Below are 19,369 nucleotides of genomic sequence, written 5' to 3' on the forward strand. Positions count from 1 at the left end.
GTATGTTTCTCTGTGTGTGTCGGATGCAGGAAAGATGCATGTGCATACAGGGACAGATAGAGGCTTTCTAAGGAGTATTGAGAACGTAAAATAGGGAACCCTTTATATTCATATATGCACCTGGAAATAAGTCCATAAATTGTCATTTATATGTGCATAATTATTATAGATATATTAGGCTACGTATTAGATGGTTTTGACACGTAATTGTAATCACGGCAGCCAGGGGCGCCCTCATGACTGGATAGATTGGGATGGGGCTCCTGCCCACATTTCTGGTCGAGCTATCGGAAATTCTATGCTAGATGCTAAGTGTGTTATTTAATGTTTCTGGTTATGCATTTGGAACTGCTACATTGCATGCTAAATGTGTTAATATCTTTTTCCGATCTATCAGTGGTACTTTCTAGACTGCATGCTAATTCTGTTAATATCTGTTTCACACCAATGAGAAGTACTACACTATATGCTCAGTGTGTGAATATATGTTTAGATCTTAATCCGTGGGAACTGCTGCACTAAATGATGAGTGTATTATTAGCTCTTTCTGGTTAATCTATGGGAACTGAAACACTAAATGCTGTGTTCATTTGTTTACAGTCTGATCAATGGGAACTGCTACAACACAAACCAAGTTATGCGAAGCGTGTTAATATCTGTTTATAACCGGAACTGTGAGAGAACTGTTTCACAACATTCCAAGTGTGTTAATTTGTGTTTGCAAACTTATATGTGGGAACTGCTACACTTCGAGCTGTGTTAATATATGTTTATAGTCTGATCAGTGGAACTGGTACAGTACATGCTGATATAGTTGTATGTTTTTGTAGTCTTATCTGTGGGAACTGCTGTACTACGTGTTAAAACTGTAAATGTCTCTAGTCGGATCAGTGAGAACTGCAACATGCTTTTCATGGGTTAACATCGGTTCCTAGTCCGATCGTAGTCTGATTCATGGGGAAATACTATGCTACCTACTGAATGTGTTAAAATGTCATTCGGGTCTGATCAGTTGTGAATTGCTACACTACATACTGAGTGTGTTAAAATTGTATTCGGATCTGATCGTTGGGGAATTGCTACACTACCTCCTAAATGTTTTAATATAAGTTCATAGCATGATCAGTGAGGAACTATTGTATTAACTTGCTTGCTGTTTGATACTCATTTGACGTTAACAGAGACCATAATCTAAGGTTCTGATGCAAGTAGGGTAGGATAGAAATGACAAACCAAATAATTTGTGTATAGTGTTTATTGAATAGGCTTTCTACTAGTTTTCAACCAGGAAACATCCATCACAAGTTCAATATTAGACTCTACATTTGTTTGCTTCAGCAAGTCTCAGCTCGCAGCCTCCGATATCATCAATACACAGTGAAAAATCCATTCCAGGTATTACTGACAAAAGAAACATTATGATACATTTCAATCAAGAAAAGTTAGGGAACAAATACGGGTGAGCGTGTAAACAATACAAATAATTCATAAAGAGTGTACTCTTTAAAAATACCATTGAGACCACCTATCAGTAGATAATAACATGTCAAATCGTGATCTAACTGGTGAACGTGTTTGTTAGCTAGCTGGTGATTTAGTTGGTGAGCTAGGTGGTGAGCTATTTGATGAGCTGGGTAGTGATCTCGTAGGTCCAGAATTAACCTAATACTTTGTAGCTTTCATAGAATCGGTTAAATTAGCCTTCTATGTAATAACACCATCCCAGATCCTACCTTACAGCTTCAAATTATTGTGTATATTTAATTACCTTTTGCAACGTCTATAATAATAATAATAATAATAATAATAATAATAATAATAAGATGATGATGTAGAAGAAGAAGAAGAAGAATGGTAATGTTTCTGCAAGCAATATACAGGGTGAATTCTATGACTGAAAGTATTGCGGGAAATCACCTTCCAGTTTAGACCACTGGAGGAAATTTGAGAAACAAGTAGGTAGATTTAATGAAGTAACATAGGTGGAGTTTGTAAATATAGTAGCATATGCTTACATTTGGTAGATTTATGATTAAAATATTGGGAAATACCACAAGAGCCTATCGAAATTTTACACACTGAATATACTCAATGATTGTCATGTTATTGGTCAGAGTTATACTGATCACGACCTTTTAATCCTAAATCATCAATCGTCTTTGTTGTAAGCACGAGGTAAAAATCTTTAATGTTCACTTAAGTTATATTTAGTAGAAATCAATTATGGAAAACGTGTTTCCCTTATAAAGTGAAGTAAACTATAAACTTTGATTTCATGATGCTACAATCGATATGCCACTGTGTGTGATCAAGAACAAGATATCTAAAGAAGAGATTTAGTTACCGCATGGAAACCATTTTATTTTCTTCTTCTTATAAAAAGTTGTCTTCCACTGGGACCTTGATATTCCCAAAGTAACTGACTTTTTTGCATTATATAAGGTGTTACTCATCGATAATGTTTGACGACGGACTCAAGTTACTTCATGTAAACTATTTTGATTTGGTTGGTCAAATTCACTAGGACCATTTACTGTTTAAACAGCATATAATTTGTTCTTTGCACAATACAGCGCAAAACCCATCTGAAAAGGTATATCAAGTTATGTAAAGCAGAACACCAGTTATTGCATATAAACCATATTGCAATGATAAATTAACCATGACATTTTGTTTCTAAATTTCCAAATCAATATAGTTCTTAGATCCCATAGCTATGGACCTGCAGAGTTTGGGTACTGTATGTGAGACAGAACTGAAGTTATCCAGAAGCCAAATTGTTACTATATAAACGGATGACTGTACATGACCATTCCAACATGTCCAACCATACAGCAAGTTTATAATAAAATTAAATGCTGTTATCTCTTTTACCTCAACCTAAACAGGAATTTAAGCCAGGACGCAATTTATTATGTACATAAAAACAGATGCATTTATTGCTGCGATAGTATTAATCAGTTAGGCCTGATGAGAACGAGACGATGCGATTCTGCATGTCACATGTACATCTGTATTCTCCTCCGTGTCACAGATTGTACAACACCATGCTAGAGCTGAATGCTCATTTGACCTAACAAGTACATGATCATCACTGTTAGAACAAGAGAAGAGTACTGTAAGAGACTATACAAAATAAAAAGAGTCACAAAAAAGTGTATATAATAGAAAAGAGAGTCCTTTTAAGATATATTAATGGAGGTAATATTCTGAGAACAGCGGTGTGCTTTACAATGGGGTAATCGATTGAATGAATCATACAGATAAGTGTATGCTGTGGAATGCAACCAGCCATTGAAGTACATCTGTAATTGAACAACATGTTGTACAGGTTTATTATATATTAGACCATGGGACAAAAGGCTACTAAAATCAGATAGTAACAAAGATAGTTATGGTCAGGAACAAAGGAGTTTTCGATCTTACTTGTTACATAAGATAAAAGTGGAATTGATCCTTGTGCTTCTAATCCATTCAGATCGACATTATCCAACTCTGTCATATTTCTTATATAAACATGGTTTAAATAAACTAGTTTGGCTTAAATCTATTTTTCAGAATTACTGAAACTTGAATTAACAGTATCTATTATTAAGTGTGAAATAGATGTGGATCAGAGTACTCACCTGACAATTGAAACTGGTCAGCTCATATCTTGGAGTTCTCCAAGGTTGGTCCCACACGATCACATCACATCGTTGCTGTTACAGGAAGAAAGAAATATCTCCTAGATTAGATGCCTTGGTGAACAGTTTGTATTCTTTACGGTAGGAAGTACTTTCCAGATATTAGAAATCAATTATTTGCTTGTTGTAGTTGGATAATAATTGTGATGGGTTTCATGGTTTTTGGATCTCAGTTTTAATGAATTTCATGATTTGTTGATGTCCGTGTGTGTGATTTGGATTTTAACGTAGCTTTTACAATTTGCCAGAGATATCGCTACGCTGTCAGTTGATGTCCATTGTGATGGATTTTGTGGTTGTTGCGTATCAATTTGTATGGATTTCATGCTTTTTAGATATTAAGTTTCACGGATTACATGGTTGCTCGGTATCAGTTTTGACAGACGTCAACGCTTTTGGGAATCAGTTTTGATTGATTTTATGGGTTCATGATATCAATTTTGATGCCATTCATGATTGGTGGATATGACCTTTGATGGATTTCATAGTATTTTGATATGAATTCTGATGGCTGTAATGATAGATTATCTCAACTATGATGGATTGCATGGCTGTTGGAGATTAATTTAGATGGGTTGCATGTTTGCTATATCTCAATTTTGACGAATTTAATTGGTTTTGGATTAAATTGTGATGGATTTTATGGTTGTTGAATACAAAATTTGATAGAAATCATGATTGTTGGATATTAAGTTTAATGGATTTCCTTGTTGTTTGATATCAAGTTTGATGTAGTTCACAGTTGTTAGAAATCAATTTTGATGAATTTTATGGTTGTGAGACATCAGTGTTGACCGATTTCATGGTTGTTGGACATACATTTTGATGAATTTTATGGTTAATTAAATTTGATGGATTACATGGCTGAGGAGTATCGATTTTGAAGGTAGTCGTGGCTGCACTGAGCCATTCTTCCAAAGACTTAACAAGCATTATAATCATTCTGTGAAAAAATTACGACCCCCTTCCCTAATGGACATACGTGAAAGTATATATTTTAATATTTTTTCTCACAAAGCAAATACCAGTAACATAAAAAACAAACTACAGGTTTATAACATGCCGTTGATCATATGAATCCTTTAACAAGGTCATTTATATCAATTAGGCAGTAGTTATGGATGCATTATATTTATATTGAATCCGTTTAAAACAGTCACGAATATCAACTGGGCAGTAACATTGAGGGAATCCTATCTTGTATATTCTTTTGTACAACCTACTTTATGCAACTCTACAGGTTAGGAAAGATGTGGTGTTATGCCGCACAACTGCCATAGCACGCAGTGTCACACTAAAAACACGAGTTTGGATTCCCAACCCCACGACATGATCCTATCTAGAAACACACGATTTTCAAGATACTTAGCCTCAAAGCTTTTTCTACAACAAAATCCCTATATTTCTTGACAAATGTGATATATATCTGAAATTTCTAGTACGTATGAACATTAACGGTTCCACTCGAAGCTCAGCTAAACTTATCCTCTGGGAATACAGCTGATATCAGACACTTAAAAGGTAAGGCGGTCGCAATAACCATCAGTCAAGGACTGCTTAATTGTCTGACAACAGCTAGGACGATGTGTCATGTCAAATTCTGTTGTGAGATAGTTAATTTATCTCATTGCCTTACGTAAAGTACTCACATTAGAACTAAACAATTCGTCTAAACATAAGTATATGAAATAAATGTGCTGACAAACAGATGTTATTACACACCACTGAATAGAACGAGAATGTTGAAGCAAACATTTATAAGGAATGTGATCATTGACAACATTTCTTTGAAGACTTTATTTTACTCCACATATACAACTCAAAACATAATTATTTCCATTCTTGACATTGTTCAAGTGTGAATGATACTTAATGGGTGCGTTTCAGGACACGATACGCTATGTGTTATTGGCAACCTTTGCAAATAATTTGGAGACAAAGACATATACACCTTCTAGATTGACTAAAGTGTCATCTGATAAAAATACAAATAGACATAGTGTAAAATATTTATAATTCTAAGCAACAAACACATCTATGAGCACACTCACAACGCCTGATTCTTGTGTACCTAATTATCCCCAAAATGGTTTAGATTTTGGCCGTCATTTTACATTACACCCGACAACAAGTCTTGACAGAAAGTTTGTCTCTTCTCGGGATAAAATCACCTAAGAAGATTCTTAAATTTAAAAAGGCCGAACAGAATGTAATGAAAACGAAGATATTCCAGCATCTGTCAAAAGCAAACCGTCAAGATGCAAATAACTAGGACGAAAGAAAAAACTAAAATGACGGTTACTAAACAAGGAAAAGCAAAACGTCTGACGATTTACAACACGTTGATAACGACGGTGGGTCATGCAGTGTAACCTAGTGCGTTAAAGGACAAAACTAACTAGCACGTAGCGCACGCCAAGCACGAAGTGAAAATATTATATCATCGAGTGAGAGAGAACCGACATCGCTCTTCCCAGTTGGTTAGAGAAAAACAACACCGATGAACCTATCCCAGTGAAAACTATCCTCAAAAAATTGTGAAACACGGCTATTAGAAATACTCATAAATGAAATTTCCACATTATGCAGCCTATGGCGATCAGAAGCTTCTACGTACTGTGATGAGATGCCAAGAGGTAACCACATACAAGGAGAAGCTTTATGGAAATATCAACAAAACAAAAACACAACCGCTTACATGCGCGCAGCAGGACGATTTCTACTATGTCCACGCTGAGAAAGATAAAAAAACCTAGATACGTATAGCAGCAGAGGGGGCGAATCCGACATTTTGTCCAATCGTTATTTTGCTTAATTATTACTTTCTGCAACTCAACGATCTAGTGTCGTCAGCGCCTGGTAAAAAAAAAACGACGACGTCGTTGGGGGATCGTCGCGTCGTCATTTGGTTTAATTAACACCTTCTGCGCGTCGATCCCCAGCGTCGTCAGCGTCCGGTAAGCACATCGACGACCGCGTCGATGTCATCGCCCCCTCTGCTGCTAAGTGGTTATTTACAATGAAAATTATTTACAACTAACCGAATATTTGGTCAAGTCCGATACGATATCGTGTCCGAGGATCATGTAAATTTATCGTTATGAATCCATGTGGGGTCGACTGAGCATGACTAAAAAAGTTTCGAAAAACATTAAAGTCCATGTCACCGCCGCACCATGTCTGCCAAATATTTCGTAGCGTGTGTGTATCAACGCCGTTGAATACAGCAAGAATATTGCAGTTATCTCTGATTACTTTTGGAATCTGAGTGTATCGTTGAGTGACATATATCACGTCAGTGTTTTTATGCCTGCCTCTGGAAAATATCCTAGCTGGGTTCTTTTGATTGTCTAACATAACATCATCGTACACGACTAGATTGTTAACGTCGCCATCAATATCATCAATACCCGGTGCATCATTGATATCCGTAATAAACTCAATAACATTCTTTTTAGCGATCGCTGATGCATTCTCATTGAAATCTTTCAACACCTCGTAGCATCGTTGATCATCTACGCTAGGAGCAACCAAATACAACTTATCCCACTTCATCCATCTCATTATTAAATTGAGTAACAATTGCGTCTTGCCGGATCCAGATGGTCCGATGATAATCATCCGGATCGAGTTTGGTAACGCTGCAACATGCTTAACTGGTTCTCTTGTTTTAGTCGCCGAAAAATCAATTATATTCATATCTCTATACATAAATTATGGATCTATATTGTGTGAAGTGTAGAGTGCGTACTGGCACAAATGATATGACAACCGTTACGACAAGAAATAACAGATCGGCGCTTACTGGTAAGTGTGTACAATGCGGTACAAAGAAATTTAGATTTATTTCTATTAGACCCGGAGATGTTTTAAAAAAAAGCGAGGAGGTGACATCGCAGCCAAATTGGCAAAACTCCCCGGAACACCGTGGGCAAAGTATCCAGGAGAAAAACACCTCCCAGGATATAACTACTGTGGCCCCGGAACACGATTAGATATTAGACTCGATGATCAAAATCAGCCCAAACCCGGTGAGTATCCAATAAACGCTATCGATAAGGCGTGTCATGCTCATGATGTTGCTTACAAAAGTAGCGATCTGCAACAGCGTCATATCGCGGATGTAAAATTAATTCACGCGCTCAATGCTATTCCTGATAAATCCGTCAAAGAAAAATTAGCCTCATGGTTGGTAAAATCGGCTATGAAAGGTAAATTAATGATTGGCGCTGGTAATTAATAACAATCATCCAAGAAAAACGATGGATTCCATCTATTATTCTCCGAGAGGATACTGGAAGGGGAAGGCCGCAATTGGTAAGCTTGCAAGCGCTGCAAAGGTAACAAAGACCACTGCGGCTAATTGGTTATCCAAACAGGCTATATGGCAAATCTATCTACCACCGCCTAAACAAATCAACTTCTCGCGCTTTGATGTCAGCGTACCTAATGAAGTTCATCAGGCTGATATACTATTTCTGCCGCATGACAACGGTTACAAATACGCGCTAACCGTAGTTGATGTTGCGAGTCGATACAAACAAGCGGAACCGTTGAAAACAAAGTCAGCAACTGAAGTAGCCGATGCGTTTGAGCGGATTTATCGAAGAGGTCCTCTGCGCTGGCCAAATCTATTACAAGTTGATCCTGGTAGTGAATTTCGCGGCGCTGTTTTATCAACGCTGAAACATCATAGCGTCGCGATACGACGAGGTCATACTGCGCTACATCGTGATCAGGCAATTGTTGAACGATTCAATCGGACTCTCGCTGAACGGTTATTTGGATATCAATACGCGAAGGAATTCATCCAAGAAAAACGATCTCGTGAATGGGTTAAAAGGTTGCCAGGTGTAATTGCAGCGTTAAATAACGAGATTACCCGAGCAATCAACATGGAGCCCAGCGACGCGATTAAATACGAGTATATACCCGGAAGATCAAAATTAAATAGCGTTTCTAAGCCGATTCTTGGCGATGTCACTGTTAGATATCTATATGAACCAGGAGAGCTTGAAGGCGGTAAAAAAAGGGCTACCGATCCTATTTGGAGTGTTACCACACATAACATATCAACGATAACACGATCAACTGGTAGACCACCGATCTATAGACTGGATTCAACTGCTCCTCAGCGCGGATTTACACGCGAGCAACTACAAGTGATACCTAACGATACTCAATTACCCCCGCGTGGTCTTAACTAGCGCCGTTGCGTCTATTACACTCAAGACAGGTCAACCTCACATTGTTTTTGACATGACCGAGACTGTTATCGATCCTATCCACGGTAAATTGGCGAGTGTCTTTATCCGAATAACGCCAACTCATTATACAATTGCAACTCGCGCAGTGATTATTCTGTTGTTGTCGTAGCGAGATTATTAATTCGGCATCAATATCAAAACGCCGCTGTTTTTTTTTATCCTGTTGGCGGTAACCCGAGAGTTTTCTATCAATGACGCTTGCATCGATGGTGACTTTGTCGCCGGCTTCGTCAGTGACTCCGTCACCGGCTCCGTCAATAACAATTCTTCGAAGCTGATTTATCCTTCGTACTCTGGACACTGCAAGATAGACTAGATTCGACCATTCGATGCGATTATCAACTATCCAAACAATTGTGTCCGTGATGGTTAGTCCCTGCGAGGAATGTATTGTTGTTGCGTATCCTAGCGTCCACGGGGATTTATCAGCACGTAGCGCGTCCTCGACGACGCTGATATCAACGAGCACGATATCATTCAGCACGAGAATTTGTTTTTTTGTTCCCGACGCTGTCGGGCTCGGGATTTCAACTTCAATGTTCTGCCGCCGTGTGTCCGCGGGTCTATAACACAGCGGCACTGGGCGCGTTGGAAACTTTTCCTTATGCAACGTAAACAACTTCCGCTGAAGTGTGTCTCTGACTATCTTTCTACTCGCTACAATCAAATCGTTTGGTTTCCATGTTTCCCAAAATTCATTTAACGGCGTTTCCGGAATCACCTCGCGGATTATTTCACACTGAATTCTATCCGGTTGTAATCTGATCAATTTTTTAACCTCGCGCAGTTGTTCATCAAGTGCTCGGTAATCAGTATCGGTTTCTTCATAATAGTCCACAAAACCCTTTAACCAATCATGTGGACCCTCGCCGACAAATGGTGGTGGTTGGCCATGGTCGCCACACATGATCACCGCTGTATTCGCGCGCAGCAACCACTCAAGAAACATTTGTAAAACGTCTAACGAAACAGTACATATTTCATCCCAGATGATAACCTCAGGAATAAATTTTTCACCCATTCGATCAGGAGTCCACTCACCACCGCTGTATCGAAAAAAGCTGTGATAAGTAACGGCGTCAACATTTCGTTGTTTTATCTCTCGCGCTAGTCTATGGGTCGGTGTAAGCACGATTATACTTGCCCGCGTTCGAAATAATTCAATTGCCCGAGTCGTCTTTCCTGACCCGCCACAGCCGCTTAAATAAACCGTCTTGTGTCTACAAATTGGATCTGAACACGATGGTGCATTAGACCATTCTGACAATTTATCACCGCGTAAGTAGTTGTTCTCAACGGTGACATCTGCTGACGGGGAATAATCGCGTCGTATTTCATTTTTAATTCTCCATGTACCCCAACTCTCGTCCGGACTAGTAAACTCGGCTACGTTTCCCTTATACGCTACGTCAACATAAAACGAATCAACGGCTACTCTAACCGCGGTATCGGGGAATCTATTTATCATCGAGAATAAATTGATAGCGGCATATCCCAGCATAGACGCCCTCAAATGCGGATATGCCGGGCTGTCTCCATCGCTGTAGGAAACAACTGTACCCAACCTCGTTCCATTGGACAAGAAAGCTGTTTTGCAGTTCACGTATCTATTTTTTGCCACTGCGTCCTTGATTACGAAATCATATTCTGCGTCATCTATAATCAGCCGTGAGCAATATCGTTTGTAGTCGCAGTTTTTTCCACCTTGTGTGAACTTACCAATTATTCTTCTACCGAGATCTTTTGCCTCGCGGTTTCGTTGGTTAAATATCCTCCTGGACCATTCGATGATATATTCCTCGTCGGCATCAATGTTTTTTCTGGACTCGTCAATTATGCTATCTAGACGCTCCGGTTCTGGTAACCAGACTTCAGTCTGTGCCCGGTATGATATAATCGCGTCACTGACAATCAACGAAACTAGCATTTTACAATCAATCATATACCGTAGCAGCGCTATTGGCAGCCACTTCTTTTCAGTCATGTGTCTACCGATCCAAATATAACAACAGCGATGAAGTCCTGCTGCGAATTCAAATGATACTATGCGAGCGAATCCGGTTAAATCAAAATCAGGCAGTGGTCCATTAATAGCAACACGAGTCATTTCATGTCTGGGGTGTCCAAATCGTTTGAAATACTCAGCGGCGGATCCATACCCGAGAAAACTCGCTGGATAACAGGCAACCATATCAACCGAGATCATAGCGTCGCGGTTGTATTCAGTGTTCCATAGTCCACCGTGATAGTATTCCAAACAACTGGATTGTACATCTGGTAAAAATTCCTTGCGCGTTGGTCTCCACGCATTTTTCCTTGCTGCAACATGAGCTACAACCGATGGAATCGTAAAACAATTTGTTAGCAGTTGTTCATCATGCTCTTCAAATTCCATGGCGGTTTTTTTCATCCTGTTGTGAAATGCTTCAGTACGATATAATTCGCCGTTTGGTCTTACAAACTGATCAAAGGTATCCGCATCGTTTTCAGCGCTGCGAAGTAACCACACTGATACAGGGTCGTTTTTACACAAGTAGGCAATAGCATCAAATAGTTTCCTCTCCGCGAGAAAACCGTCCTTGGAGAATTGTTCTCCCAGGAATTCTTCGGGTATATACTTTACTGTTCTATCCCGTGGAAATATTGTGATCGCGGGCGTCCATGCGTGTTCGTTATGATCAATAATTTTGATTGGGGTTCCATTTGATTTATACTTCGATTCGTATAATACTTCACCGGTTATCGTTGTAACGGTTATTGGAAACCTCAACGACGTTTCTAATCTCGCTATGTCGCTGATGGTTGCTCCACGCTCGCGCACTGTCTCCTCCCACCGGTTGATTTTGCTACGTCGTAAATCAGTCAATTTGTTTCCTCGACACGCATTTGTAAAATGCTCTATTACTCGTTCTGCTACACAATTTATCCCCGTTGACTGTTTCATCGGTTTTAGTTTTCCGATATCAGGTTTCTTATTTAACGGGTATATTCCATAAACAACTGCTGTTTCAGGATACGCTCGTTCATAGTATGGTCTGTCAACTCCGGTTAACAACCCCGGCTTGGAGTCGCGGCTGACAATGACTGTTTTCTTGTCGCTGAGAACCGGTTCAAATTTATCACGTATGATCCAATCGCCTGATTTCACCCGGACAATGAATTTTACTCTGAAGAAATATCTTTTACCGTCAAGTTGTGATATTATCGTTGCTGCGCGGTTGTCGTTCATGGTAGCATCAACAATGCCATCAATTCGAAATGTTGACCAACTATGAGATGCACCATCACGTTTGAATTCATTGATACAATCGCGTATTTTACTCAACAGGGTTTTATCGTTTATTAACGCTTTTGGTGTGTCCTTGAGGACTCTATCGAGATTAAACCTAATATTTTTCCGGGGTTTAATTACTGCTAATCTCTCGAACTCATCCATATAATTAAAACAAGTATTTAAATGAAAGAATATAGTATAATGAATCACTGCAAATGGTTGATGATTGGGTCGACAACCCCGTGCAATAAATCATGTAGAGGTGAATTCTGCGGGTATCATTTACAAAGCGTTCGTAATGGTTCTCTTGGCCCCCTCCCGTGCTTGGTTTGCCACGTCGGTGTAAGAGGAAAATCACAGTTATGTATTAATTGTGGCGGAAAGCGATACAGGGAACTAAAACGCTATTATGACAAGCGAATTAAAAACGCCGTCATTGACCCCACCGCAGACTTCGTCATCAAAACCCCCCAAGACTACGTTGAAAGATTCATAATTAAACCAAATAATAAATTAGACAAATAGTATTATTATACAAATGGACCAAGAATTTCAGCCGCATCCCCTGCTCGTCAATTACGAGGTATCTCGCGACGGCATTGTTCGAAATCGTAGACTGAAGAAGCCGGTTGGATGGAAAAACAATCACGGATATTTGATGTTTACTGCTGGAGGGAAAAAATATCTCTGTCACAGAATCATCTATGAATGTTTCCACGGACTGATCAAAGATCGTCTCGTTATTGATCATATTGATGGATGCCCTCAAAATAACAGACTGTGTAATTTGCAAGCCATCTCTCAGAGTGAAAACAGTAAAAAAGGCCAAACTGGTAAGTACTCAAAAGCAACAAGGGGTGTCAAATCATTTGATACAACAACTCACGAGGAAAAAATATTTCAGTCGATGAATGAGGCAGGAAAATATTTTGACATTTGTATCACCTCAGTACGGTTTGCTGCAGAACGAGTATATCAAACAGCGATCTCAAAAAAGACGGGTCATAGAATTCGATTTTCATATATAACATCAAAGGGAGATAACTCGTTTTGTGATAGCGTCGCATGACAAGAGTTACGTCCCTTGAAGTCTAATTAATGTTGCGTCCCTTGAAGTCTAATTAATGTTGCGATTAATTAATCATTTTACGATGAAAACTAATGAAATACACGCTATTATCTAACGGCTGTATTCTTTTTTTTAATGTTTTATTTGAGTATTTGGTTTCATTTAAATGCCGTGAAACACCATTAATAAGTATTTAAGGATTCAAACGATTCAAGGGAATTCAAATTAACACACACCTTGTGACTGACGCCGCTGTATTAGTCACTTTATATATAAGATGACTCGTTATAAGCCTGGGGCTTTCGAAAGCCAATTCAACTAATCAAAACTAACCCACGCTCTTGACCCGGGCGTGTGGTTGTCTTTTGTTCACAATCATGCAACCGGGTTAATTTAATTGGGTTGCTTTTGATTGGTTGAATTGGCCGTAGAGTTCCGCCCCGCCGTTTTATGTTTGTGCTGTCTTGTGCCGTCCCATCATCCATCAATCATTTCATTGTAAATATATTCATCCTTAATTAAGTACATGTAGTGATGTCCCCCAAGCATATCTTCTGGGCGGTCTACGATGACGTTTGTCACCCTAGGCCTCCCTCCCGGAGATGTATGCTTTGGGGTTCCAAGATGTGAATGTCCTTAATTAAGTATATGTATATGCCTGTAATCTGCCACAACACTCGAGTGGAGATCTACGGCATTGTACTGTCCATGTATGCCTGTAATCTGCCACAACACTCGAGTGGAGATCTACGGCATTGTACTGTCCATACAAAAAACGAGGTCAAAAATGGCCCCAATAATTTTATTAAAATTTTTGATATTAGAAATAAGATGTTTTATAAGAATAATGAATATCGAAGACATCAATAATATATTAACTGAGATTTCAAAATTAAAAAATCAAGGAATTGAATTATCTGATGGTCTCGACAGTGAAAAAATATTATCCGATTATGAGATTATTAACGAACAGTCGAAACGGGGGCGTTTTACCCTGGCCCGCGAGTATTTTTTTATAAAACGATTACAACATACGATCAATGAAAACTTGTACCACAATGACGCAAATGCATTCATTGGACTATTCACTGCCGTTGAAATAATACGAAAAAAACTCGGACGTGTTTATGAACGACGCCGGGAGATTTCTAGTAAGATCAAAAACATTAGAAGGATTATAGACGAAAACTCCGTGGAGCCCCCGATGGTACACTCGGCGGAAAATTAGAAAATTGCGGATCAATTTACAATAATGGTAGGTGAATCACTTACTACTCGGCTAGCCAGAGAGCGGCTAGCAGCGCTTAAAAAGTTTATACCGTTACGAGACAGGGTGAGAGAGAAACTTCAAACGCGACAACAAATGCAAACCGATTTTACTGTTGGAAGCGAACAACTCTTTGCCCCGGTAACTAAAGCGACTAAGGATGTTACAGCGGCAACTGTACCCGTTCTTGGTGCGCTTGAAAAGATAGCGGCTCAGACCGAACAAACAAAAAGGTCTTTAGAAACACTTCCTGCAAAAATAGCGGCTGCTACAACACGGAGACCGCCACCACTCGCTATAACCGAACCACAAGAACCCTATGTTACAATGGCCGACGAAGAAGAACTAGGCGCTACTGCGAAAGAACCAGAAGAAGAAATACCCGAAGAAACACCAGAAGAAGAAATACCGGAAGAAAAAGAGGGGAATATACCCCGTATTGTACTCAAGAAGAGCACAATAGATGAAATTAGAGGCTTCAGCAACAGGGAAGAATTAATTAATTTTACTGCCAACAATTTTGCTAAGAACATACGAGATAAGAAGCATATCAATAGCGGTTACGAGAAAAATATAAAGTCGTTAAAGGACTGGGCAAGAATAGTGTATTTAGCGAGTAAACATAAAGATGCATTACCACATCGTAGTAAATCCGATTACGACGCATTCCACAAGGAAGTTAAGAGTATAACACCAAAAAAAGGAAAAGGATACTCTGTTGGTAAAGAATCCTACGGCGTTACCTGTCCTAATAGTGTTCTCAGTGATATATCACGGCTGGAAGTACTAATCGGAGGAAAACGAGCCGGAAATAACTCTACGGAAATAATCAATGAGGCCGCTGATATTTGCAAGCGGTTATTTGCAGGCGGTATTATGGACATTAATGTATATCGAACGCTCATAGACGAACTCGTGGATGATTAATTGGAAAACTGGTGTTTTTAATAAGGATGATCATACACTACAACCATGATAAACCAGTACTCGTCTACGTGGTAAACTCGCGATTGCCTGTTTACCGCGCGTACTATGGAGATGGTCTCGGTAGCACCATTGCGGGGTTATTCACAAGAATGGCTCCAAAAGTAGCGCCGTTAGCCAAACAATTAGGAATGAAGGCTATTGATGTTATTCGTGATAAGGGTATTAGTGCTATTGGAGATGTTGCCGGAAGGGCGTTTTCAGCCGCGCGGGACAAACTAATGTCATTGGTGAAATTCAGGAGAAAAAAACAGAAACCACCGGTAATGCCATCAACGACAGTGATGCCTGCAAATGTCAGTAAAGTAATAAATAACGCCGTGGAAGAAAAATTAGAGTCGTTGGCGACGACTTCGCCATCCGCCGATGCGGCAACCAACGCGCTCATGAACGCGATAGCGGGGAGTGGTTTAAATTCAAAGAATTTACGACGAAAAAATCGCAATTGAAAACATCAACATGATAAATAATAGAATGTTTGCGCGTACCGCTGATCCCGCGTTTGATATGGATGCCCCAGTGCGCAGGGATGATTCTGTCCGTGATTATCAATATTATTCTTATTATGCAGCGCAACCCGACCTACGATCGCGAATTGAACTTCAGGTCCAAGATACCAGTAAATACTTTCTGCCGTGTGAAGCGTTTATCGAAATTGAGGGAGAACTCGTGACAAATGCCGCCGATAATACACCATACGCAGATGACCATCGTGTTCGAGTTGGCTTCGTCAACAACGGTATCATGGCGTTATTTGAGAGCGCCAGATATCTTATTGACGGGCGAGAAATTGAATCAATAGAACGCGAGGTTGATGTTGCAACAACGATAATTGGGTTGGCGAGATACTCGGATGATTATACAAGATCGGCGGGCCCATCTATGATGTTTTCGAAGGACACCACCAATAACGCTGACCATCTTCAGTACATCAACGTGCTGGCGGAAAGAGATACCGCAGCTCCTGATCAAACTGAAGCAGCCAACCCAGACCGCAGAACAAGACCGGGTGCTGAGTTCAATATCATAAAAAGTACTAACGATAATTTTAATCTAGGGTTTGCAACACGAATAGGAATGTTGCAAGGACCACGCCGAAAGTTTTCATGCGCGATTCCACTCCATCATATATTTGGATTCTGCAGAAATGTTAGAAAAGTTGTCTATGGGGCTAAGCATACAATCGCGCTGACGCGAAGGGGCGATGATAACAATGCAATATGGCATGCTGCTGGCGTCGCTGCCGGTAAAGTCATTTTAACTAAAATGGCATTGTGGATGCCGGTGCTGACTCCATCAGTTACCACGGAAGCACGATTGTTAGCATTTATGGAACAGGGAGGGAAATCGCTGTTGAGTTGGCTAGCGGTAACAACTGATGCTAAAGAGGATAACGTCGCCGATACGTTTACATGGCACCTGGCGTCAAAACAGGGTGTTTCAGCCCCGCGTCATATATTCATAGCGCTGCAGAATAGGAATCGATTGGGTAGTCAAGAACACAGCCATATGATATTTGATCAATTAGGAGTCAGGGATGTTTCGCTGAGAATAAACGGACAACAGGAACCATCCGAGGATATACAGCTTAATTACGGCGACAACCATATCGCACGTGTGTATCATCGATTGCTGTCATATATGGGTCGTGATCAAAACGTCGACACTGGTTTGCAAATATCACAACTTGATTTTAAAAACCTGTATCCGATTTATTATTTTTCGCTGGAACATCTTGATTTAACGAGACAATCCGTCGTTGATATACACTTCCGAGCTCGTATAGCCCCGGGTGGTGTTAATTATAGAGCGGTTGCTGTCATTCTCAGCGATAAATCAATGCTGTTGGAAGGCGTTGGTGGACGAATGAGAATCGTTGATGCGCCAGTGGAAAACATGTAATTGAAAGCACAAAACGCGTTTACAATAAATGTCGTATAGTGTCGTCAGTGTAGAGTTGACTGATGGTCAAGTCAAGAAATTACGATCAAAGTCGGCTAAACAATGCGGAACCACAATAACGCTGAAGCCGTCGCAGATGGCGGGTGGTAATCATAAGATATCGTTGACGGCGCGTCAAATAAAACATTTCAATGATGCGATGAAGAATAAAAAGGGTGTTCAAATAGATTTTTCGGCCGCAGCAATTAAAAACATGGAAAAGACCGGTGGGATATTTCCGCTGTTAGCTGCGATTCCAGCGTTGATTGCCGCGGCCGCACCAGCAGTGGCTAAGGCGGCGGCGTTGGGGGCCGTTGGTACCGCGGCGGGAATGGCATTAAAGAAGGCAACCGGGAAAGGCTACAAAAAAAAACGACCCGTGGCCGGAAAGGGTCTAAGACTACCGGGAACCCCGTATTCATGGTATTCGGGAAAGGGTCTAAGACTACCGGGAACCGTTTATTAACTCGGGAGTCAATGACTCCTGAGTCTATGACTCCAATGTCTAATTTTGATTTAATAGACGCCGCAAACGCGTTAGCGATAAAAAACTTCAGAGGTGTTTTTATGAGGGATCAATTACCGGCGGCCCCAAGGAATACTGAAACAGGCATAATTAACCTCGATGGGTCCTCCGGAGCGGGAACTCATTGGGTTGCGTACGCGATTGATCCGCGTGCAATCGTCTATTTTGATTCATACGGGTTAGCCCCGCCGAAAGAGTTCATGCGGTATGTCCGGGCGTGTTCAGCCCCGGCGTGTTCAACCCGGGTTTTTTATTCCACGCTGCCAACACAGCAATTGAGTGACCCGCCGATATGTGGCCGTGAGGTATTGAACGTACTCGCGGCGATTTCATCATCGCGGAAACCACCTCATGTGGTTGTAAACGAATACACTAGTGGGGTCGTAGAAGCTCAACGGATTTTAGAGAATAACATTTACAATAATAATGATTGATATCTGGGGACGACCGGTTTCGGCGCTGAAAAAGCCCACGGAAACGGCCGCCACCGATGACATAAAAAAACTAATTGAGGATGAAATCACTGATATGTTGAATCTAACAAGTGTTGACCCGGGCGAAATAGTTGTATTTCAAGACCGCCAGGGTAAATTGAAATCCGGTAATGTGTCACTGAATGACGTTTTAATACGACAGCGTGATACCGACGAGGGCGCTATCGCGTTGTATACCGCCGACGGACGACTCAGACCGGGTGGACATATATCAGCGGTGACGGATAGGGTAACATTAGTCCAGGACGGTTTTACAAGGTTAGATAGATCGGTGACCGAACTTGACGCGCAGGTGAAAAAATCTGCCACCGAGGTGAAAAAATCTGTCACCGATATACAACTCACTACCGCTAGTTTTTTTGGAACCCCGACGGTAACCGAACCGAATCTTGCAACAATAAAAAATACTATTTTGGAGTTTACGACGCTGTCGGGCCAATTTACCTCGTTACGAAAAAATGTTAACAGGATCGATGACAACTTTGATAAATTCCTTGGTAAAAAAAATGCCAAACCGGATGAAATCACAATAACTATAAATGATATCACTGCGTATGGACAGGAAATAAAAACAATCAAAACTGATGTTGCAACAAACAAAAGGAGTGTAGACGCGCATGAACGGGAAATAGAAATAATCGGCGCTAATGTTGCAACGATCATAAATAATGTAGACTCGCATGGACGGAAAATAGAAACAATCAAAACTGATGTTACAACGATCATAAATAATATGGACACGCATACACAGGAAATAGGAACAATCAAAACTGATATTGAAGCGAACAAAAAGGGTGTGGACGCGCATACACAGGAAATAGGAACAATCAAAACTGATGTCGAAGCGAACAAAAAAAATGT

General features: G+C 40.4%; 1 protein-coding gene across 1 annotated transcript in view; it reads right to left on the minus strand.

The window, feature by feature from the left end:
* Positions 1 to 1,240: 1,240 nt before the first annotated feature.
* The window catches only part of LOC149791461 (cystatin-M-like), a 46,509-nt gene continuing 28,380 nt past the window's right edge, over positions 1,241 to 19,369 (minus strand). Inside the window, exons 5-6 of the mRNA XM_089970005.1 lie at positions 3,627 to 3,701; positions 1,241 to 1,401 (exon numbers count right to left, since the gene is read on the minus strand). Of these exons, the coding sequence (XP_089826131.1) occupies positions 1,399 to 1,401; positions 3,627 to 3,701 (78 nt within the window). The 3' untranslated portion in view covers positions 1,241 to 1,398. The remainder of the gene's footprint in view (positions 1,402 to 3,626; positions 3,702 to 19,369) is intronic.

Source organism: Sinohyriopsis cumingii, chromosome 9 (genome assembly GCF_028554795.1).
Source record: "Sinohyriopsis cumingii isolate HCF-2022 chromosome 9, ASM2855479v2, whole genome shotgun sequence".
In the NCBI taxonomy this organism is placed as follows: Eukaryota; Metazoa; Mollusca; class Bivalvia; order Unionida; family Unionidae; genus Sinohyriopsis; species Sinohyriopsis cumingii.